Source organism: Myotis davidii, unplaced genomic scaffold (genome assembly GCF_000327345.1).
Source record: "Myotis davidii unplaced genomic scaffold, ASM32734v1 scaffold569, whole genome shotgun sequence".
Taxonomy (NCBI): Eukaryota; Metazoa; Chordata; class Mammalia; order Chiroptera; family Vespertilionidae; genus Myotis; species Myotis davidii.
The window spans coordinates 872174-880564 of NW_006299876.1; the positions used below are offsets into that span (position 1 = coordinate 872174).

General features: G+C 38.5%; 1 protein-coding gene across 1 annotated transcript in view; it reads right to left on the minus strand.

Moving 5' to 3' along the window:
* The window catches only part of TENM1 (teneurin transmembrane protein 1), a 409966-nt gene that overhangs the window by 129603 nt on the left and 271972 nt on the right, over positions 1-8391 (minus strand). The window contains exon 16 of the mRNA XM_006776037.2: positions 2452-2595. Coding sequence (XP_006776100.1) covers positions 2452-2595 — 144 coding nt within the window. The remainder of the gene's footprint in view (positions 1-2451; positions 2596-8391) is intronic.

Sequence of the window (8391 nt, forward strand, 5' to 3'; positions counted from 1 at the left end):
AAACTGCCATTGGGTGGGATTTAGACTTCACAAATATCCCAAGAGAGGTGTTCCAGTCCAAGGTCAGGCTGAAAGGCAATGGCAGAGCTGGCTTCAGATCTGTTCCTGGCAAGGGTGACCAATTTCTGGTTAGAAATACAATGTGCCTACAAATGAGAAGATAAAATGAACAAATGTTCCTTTAATAAAAACTATCCAAAATAAGGTTTCTTTCTCAGGATAGAATTCTCAGAAAAAGACAGAAAACAGATTTAGTGGGGCTGGGGTGAGCACAGGTTTTTTTTTTTTTGGGGGGGGGTGATAAAAATATTCTGAAATTGTGTTGTGAAGATTGCACAACTGTACAATTTACTAAAAGTCAGTGAAATGTACACCTAAAATGGGTGAAGTTTATGGTGTATAAATTATACTTCAATAAAGCTGTTAAAAAGAGTCTCAGAAATAAATTGGTACCTTTACCTAAAAATTAGTTATTGGAGAATAAGAGGTATAGAGAATACATTTGTGGAAATGTGAGGAGGGGCCCAAAGCCGACTTTCTGAATGGCTCCCCTGTGTTCTGAATGTTTAAACCTGTGTGAAGCAAATGGTAAGAGGATACAGGACTGGGAGTGCACAGCTGGGGGCTGGCTCGATTGAGGTCATTTCTCATTTTGTGTTTAATGTCAATGACAGGCATTTGAAAGAGACAATCCATACAAGCCAATAAAAGTGAGTGGAAAAGAAATGGCTGCTTAAAATGTCAAACTTTTTCAAATCAAAACAAAAAAAATCCAATAATTTAATAAGTGGCATCTGCCCTTTCGTTTTTGTACTTTTAAAACTGTGATTCTCCTTTTGACAATGGAAAATAAGTTGACATTTTATATCTGTGCCTGAATCTATGCTCTTAAAAAAAATAAGCAATTTGAAATAGAATTTAGAATTTTCCTTGAAAGTGGGGGAGGAGGTATAACAGGGGCATACAGCAATGCAATCATTCACCTTCAGGATCCCACATTGGGAATATGGGAGGTGATCTCATTCTATGGTTGAAGCGAAACTGGTTAGCTTTGCCAACCAAAATTTCCCAGCCAATGTGGCTGTTTGGCTTGGCTGATCCAACTATGGTGCAAATGAAGTAAGATCACAGATTTGATTATTAAATGGATCTCTTAGCTCATGACCTTAAAAGATAACTGGACATTAGCCAGCTGGTCCACAAAGGTAAGGTAGATACAAGATGGCCAAATGCAAGAATGTAGCTGCCTCAATATATTCATACCCCAATCCTGGACCAATAACCCAAAGTACATGTTCCACTGAAGGCTGCTAAGAATCTGCTTCTTCAGCTGAAAAGGAATGTGATTTCAGTGAAAACTTACCAGCTTATGCTCAAATGAAAGCTGGATGGGAACACCAATGACTGGTTTCCCAGCAGGATGCAAAAGGAGATGGAGGAACTATGATGAAGCATTTATGACCAGGGTGGCAAAATCAGTTGTGTGAGAGGTACATGGGCAGAACATCCACCTGTAGCCCCTTCTCCTGATTTATCTAACATTTATATTACAAACTAGGACAAAGTGACAGCAGAAAATGTGGTTCAAAGAAGGAAAACACTGAAAATGAGAATGTCTTGTTCTCATTGCTCTTTCCTCTTTTCCTAAGTCCAGGACTTAGGAGCCTTAAACTAAGAGTAACCAAGTACAGCACTCTTCCCCTCCTAGCTCTTCTCTTCTTTTACCCATCACTGTCCTTTTACTCCTACCTTCTTATTGGACATACTGATATTTATGTGGATAAACAGCTACCATGTAGGAGAAAGAGCACATGACTCTAGCCACTTACTGACTGCAATGTTGGGGAAGGTCACATGACTATTTAAGTCTCAGACTCTTGATCTTTCAAATGAGGTTAATGCCATTTTGCAGGGTTGCTGTGTTTAAAATGGGACAAAGTTCACTAAACCCTTTGAAACTGCATTACATAGATGATTATTTAATTCTCAGGTGTACATTTTGCTTCACATTTAAACACCTCTAAAATAAGTATTTATATAACAATCAATGTATGTCATAGTTTAATCAGCAGCATTTTCCATAAAATAATGGTGTACTTATAACTGAAGGTGTCTTAGATTGTATGAAATATGCCGATTATTATTCCACTTTTAAAAAGTCGGTTACAATGTCAGATACACTTGTTAATCACTTGTGATAGAGCAATAAAGATAGCAAAACCCAGTTCCATATAACTTTGTGATGAAGAGGTCTCACTATACTTGCACTAATTGGAAATCAGATTATTATATCTGAAAGAAAATAAACTAACATGGTCTTCTCTAGGTTGTGAGCCCTCAGGCAATTTTTTTCCTTATAATTTTTCAAATTTTCTACAATGAATAATGTAATATATAATGTAATATAGCATTAGGAAAAGAGTATTAAGTAATATTTTAAAAGCTGCTTACCACTTTGAGGATTGAAAATATGATGCTTATTTAATGACCAGCCTCCTAGGTTAGAAGCATCCATCTCGAAACCTTGTAAGATGACTGTCCTTTTCTCCCAGAGAATAAAGTCAGGGCAGGTTTCATATTCATATCCCACAGATACTGCAAACAAAGAGTTAATAACACTTTAGAAAAAATTCAAAAAATTTGTTTCATTTTTGCCCTGTTGATAATTCTGTGGATATTGCATTTACTACTGAATTCTGACTTGGGTTGAAATTTGACACAGTTCAGCACAGTGCCTAGCATAGCACTGGGCATCCAAAAGTGGTCAGTCAGTACATATTGGATAAATGGATGAATGAGTGAATGAGTACTGTCATTAGGCATCTACCATATGTTTATAGCATTAAGCTTTAGTATGGAATTTTGAGTTGGAAGCTATGTTGTAAAAGTAGAGAAATAAGCTCTCTGAAGACTTAACCTGTGGTGACATGATTTATTTCTTTACCTTTGTAGAAGAAGTGCTGGTTTCTTCTCTCTCTAGACTGCAAAATGCACTTATGAAGCTGGCTGTGAGGTACTCGGACCCTTATACAACAACTGACAACATGAGTCTAATAAAAATTAATTTGCCCAATTTATATTTTCTCTTGTACTAACTGGCCTTTAGTTTGTTGAGGAGTCTGAGTTTGCTTAGAGTGTTGCAAGCACTTCCAATGTAAATTCCACATTATGCACATTATATTTTGGTTTCTGTATATAGCTAACCAATGGGACATCACCCAACATTTGGCTTCAAGTCTTATGAAGCACAGATGTTGTGCATTAAGCTTGGAACCCTGGTATGCCACTAAAATGGGAAGTATGGTATGTGGTAGCTTGGGTGCTGAAGTCTGATAGCTCAAGTGCACCAAGTCCCAGCCATTGTCTCAGTTGGTAAATCTGCTTACCTGTTGGAACCCCAAATTTCTGATTCTTGAATTTAAATGCTTTTTGTTCTTATAATGTTAAAAAATGGAGACTATTGGCTCATTGCACTGCATACTCCAAAGCTTCTTTCCCTCTTTCTGGCAGCTTAAAATATCCCTAGCTGGTTGTCTGCCATTGCTTTTGAGTACCTGCTTCTACTTGACTCATTAGATGCTCTGGGAGAACTCATTCCTTCTTTTGTCATTTGGTTATGGAAACTGGTGATAAAAATGTGTGCTTAAACAATGCCAGCACAGTAGGTCCACAGATGAAAAATTAAAGTGAGACAGTTTTGGTTTTGGCATTAGATGAAGAGAAAGATGGAATTTTTATTCAAACTGATGTATGTGTGCATGTGCATGTGCATATGTGAGCACATACACAGATAAGCCGAAAAGTTCTTTGATTTTAAATACAGAACTCTCTCTAACTTTGTGGATCATGTGTGGCCAATTTTAAATCAGACTGGCTCCTCTTTGTCCCAGGCTTCACCAAAGCTTCAATAGAGATCAGGACCATTTTCACGGGTGTGTGACCTCTGCAGTCTCACAGGGGCCCATGCTCAGAAGGGCCCCACACTTGCTTAAATGCTTAAAATCCTTAATACTTTAAAAAACATTTTTATTGATTTCAGAGAGGAATGGGAAGGGAGAGAGAAATATCAATGATGAGAGAGAATCATTGTTAGGCTGCCTCCTGCATGACCCCCACTGGGGATTGAGCCTGCAACTGGGCATGTGTCCTGACGGGGAATCGAACCGTGACCTCTTGGTTCATAGGTTGACACTCAACCACTGAGCCACGCTGGTCAGGCTCCTTAATGCATTTTAACAAGTAGCTCTGTATTTTTACCTAACGGTGGGTCCTGCAAATTATGTGGCTGGTCCTGATGGAGATGCACTCCTACCCTGCCATCAGCTGGTGAAGGCTCATGGGAGGCAAACTCATTTTACTATTAGCCCTAAACAAGCATTATTAACAAGTGGGATCAATGGGGAGTGGGAAAGACTAATAATGAAATGGAAATAATTTCTAAAAGTTTGGCATCATCTTTGTCAATGCTGTTCTCTATTAAGGTGGATGGAATAGAATTTCAGTAAAGTAAAGGATCTCGAAGGTAACCTAATTCAGATTATGCTTGTGGCACAAATCCTTGCTGTTTGAAATCTCCTTGGTTCTGATGCTTGCTAAAACAACTCTGGTATAGTGGAAAGACATGGTTTCAGACCCAGAGTTAGAAAAGACTTCAACTCTTGGCTCTGCCATTAGCTTAGCAGTATGGTCTTGGGCAAATTATTCTCCACTTCTGGGAGTTGTGTTCTTTATTGGTAACAAAGTGTGTGTGTGTGTGTGTGTGTGTGTGTGTGTGTGTGTGTGTAGAGGGGAGAGCAGAGTAGGTACTAGAAATAGTGGTTCTTAGACCTTTCTGGGTCAGGAAACTTTTTATTATGAATTTGATAAAAGTTATGGATTTTCTTCCTAGAAAATCGCATATGCACACAAAATTTTACATATAATTCTAGGGAGTATTCACTGGCCTCCTGAAATGATATTCTCAGATTAAGGACCTTTGTACTAGGTCATTTTTATAATCCCCCATTATCACTAACACTCTATGATTCTAAAGTGCATTCTTTCAAGATTGCATTTGACCTGTTCAAGTTGGTGATCAAACCAAAAAGTCAAAGATACACACTTATGGCCATGCTGGTGTGTAGAAGAATATCATTTTTGCTTCCCTTGCCAACATTTATGTCTTGAATAATAAATAATCACAATGGCAATGATTACAAGTTCCCTTCATGCCATCAACTCCTTCCCTACCATTGCCAGGATCTGCCTTTTGTACATTGTAAGCCTAGTGAGCTCCCCTACAATCTCTTCTCCGGAAGGTGATTGTGCAGTTTTGTGAATAAGTAGTATGCTCTGGTGACCTCTGATGGTAATTTGGAGCCTGCTTCTCCACTCTCAGTAACAGTTAAAGATCTTCCCAACTTTATGGCAAAAAATGCTTACATAAAGTATCAATGAAAGAGTTCTCGGTGCAATGATAATGAGACATATTCTTTTCACCTCCTCATATCTGCTTTCTGAATTGCTCTCTAGTCCACAACAAAAAAGTGCATTGGTTGCAAACCCCACAACTAGATTATTCCACCCCCAAGTCATAGCAAATGGCAACAAGGCAGCCACTTAATAAGTTCCCTCTAATTTTTATTAGATTTACTTTCTTGTGAGAAAGCTCTATGGGCTAATAAAGTTATAATTTATACTTGAGACTTGTCCAAAATTCCAACTGATTTTAATGAGAATGGCTGTGTCGGGGTATTTTTTTATGGGACTCCTTATTCAGAGTAACAAGGCAAGGTTTCTTTCTGACAGCAGCCCACTTAAGCCGAATCCTGGAACTTACAATCGGCTTATGAGAAGGCAGACATTTCACCCCACGGAGTTGAGCTGCTTTCCAAATACAGTACCAACCAATTCTAGACTTCCTCTCATAGAAGCAGACTGTTATGCACTAAATGCCTACTCTTTTCCAGATAATTAAATATGGGGGGAAAGGGGCTACTCAGGGGCTGGAACTGAAAATGCTGAGTCCTGACATACACTCTCCCTGGCACTGTGACAGCTGAGTCTCCATTAAATAGCAGGGTGGACCACTACCATTTCCCAGGCAGCCTGTTGCCTCTCACATTTGATCATCAACACAGCAGGGGATAGACCACAGATTCAGCCTCTGGCACTCTAAAGTGGGGACTAGGAAGAACAATGTCATAGGAAGGAAAAATAATTATTCACCAATATTTCAGAGGAGCTAGAGACTATAGACTAGTCTTGCAGTGAGTGGAGGTAGGTGGGAAAGGGGGTTCCTGAACTATACTTCCCAGGGGCTGGCATAGTGGGTCCCTTGCTGGTGTGTATATATGGGGAAGGCAGTTGAGAAATGGCCATTAATAAAAGCACAATACTTTTTCTGAACCATGTGACCTCTTCTCTGGTGACACCCTTTAATTTCATCTGGATTTCTATCTTGTTGTATTCTCTCCCTCACCTCCTCACAGAGATATTAATGAAATGTTCCTTAACCAAGAGTCATTGATTGTCAAGATAGGCTTGTTACTTTTGCACCAATCACAGGATTGCATCTCTGACTTCACTGTTAGTTATCTTGCAAATATTACACTGGCTTACAAAGAAAAGCTGCAGCTTGTTCCCCTAAAGCCATTTGACATTGGAAAAATAACCGAATGCTCATTGTACTGATCACAGCAGCAACATTTGTATGATGTGGGGACTGTAAGAAGGCTGAGGGCCACAGTGCTCCTGACACCCAATTTAGTGGCTGTGACATTCACCTACAGGGCTGGGGTAGGAGATTGACATTAAGTAGCTAAAAATATGACAAGATTAAGCAGCTGATTTTCAACAGCTTCAGGCTAAGGCTTCAGAATTCATAATGGTTGCATTTATGAAGGCAATATATAATTAAAAGTAGTCTGATAGTCAGTGTGAGAAATTTACATGTTACCTTCATGAACTCAAGGAACATCTAAAAATAATTTTATGACATTCAAATGGTAGATCAACACCTTCTTACCCAAAAGAGATTTTTAAAACAGAATCATAAATATGTCCCACTCTTTTAAAATACTAGATTGATGCAAAACACCAATGAAACATAAAAAACAAAAGATCTAAAGAACCAGATTCAGGCCATGGCAACAATACACCAAGCCTATGTAGATAACATGCTATCTACTGAGAACAGGTACCTGCTCCCAGAGCTGCTTATACCTTTTCTTTTTCCCTAGTGATTTATCATAGGCTAGGATGACCCCAGAGGCTCCTCAATTTGACACATTGCCCGGTAGCCTGAAATGCTTTGTTTATCTATCTATTATTTCTGGCTTAGCAAGAGTGTCAGAATCAGGTGATGAATTTTTACCAAGTGCCTTTTCAGCACTTACAGAAATAGTCACATAGTTTTGTCTTTTAATATATTAAAGGTGGAGAATTATAGCAATAGATTTGCTAATGTTGAACCATCTTTGTTGGTCTTAAAATAAACTCTGCTTGGTTATGATCTTTTGAATGAATCACTGGAGTTGATTTGGTGATACTTTACTTAGGATCTATATCCTACCTGTTTGCAAAATAAGGTTTAAACATGATAGTGCTAAAAATGACAGAGCTGGATGAAGAGAAAGTATAGGTAGGAAAAGTAAAAAGCATCTGGGAGTGAGGTAATCACACATCATTTTTGCCAAAAGGTCCTCTACTCTGAAATCTATTTTTTTTTCTGGCTGCTTTGTCCCAGCTTCATAAAAAGGAGCCTGGAACCTGGATGACTCAGAGGCTACCAAAGGCAGAGTGATGTACTGGCTCACATTCACATTTGTGAGCACCTTTGTGTACCTAGGCAACATCCTACTCTCCTTTGGCAGGCCCACCATCCCATTATACAGTTGAGCCTTCAACAATGTGGTGGTTAGGGGCGATGGACACCTACACAGTAGAAAACCCACATATAACAATTGATTCCTCCAAAACTTAACTACTAATAGCCTCCTGTTGATCAGAAGCTTTATCAATAATATAAACAGTTGATTAACTTATTTTATATGTTATATATATATATTACATATATTGTATGAAATCTTACAATAAAGTAAGCTAGAGAAAAGAAAACATTAAGAAAATCAAAAGGAAGACAAAACATATTTACAGTATTTATTGAAAAAATATGCTTATCAGTGGACCCATCCAATTGAAAACTGTGTTGTTCGAGGGTCAACTGTATAAGCAAGGGTTAAAAATTTAGCCTCTGTTTTTATTCATTCATCCAAAAATATGCAATATTTAATGGGGACACGGGGATGAACAACACAGAACAACATAGCACCCCTCAGTGGAGCTCACATTCTAGTGACAGACAGAAATATAAAACAAAATTAAACCACACACACACACACACACACACAC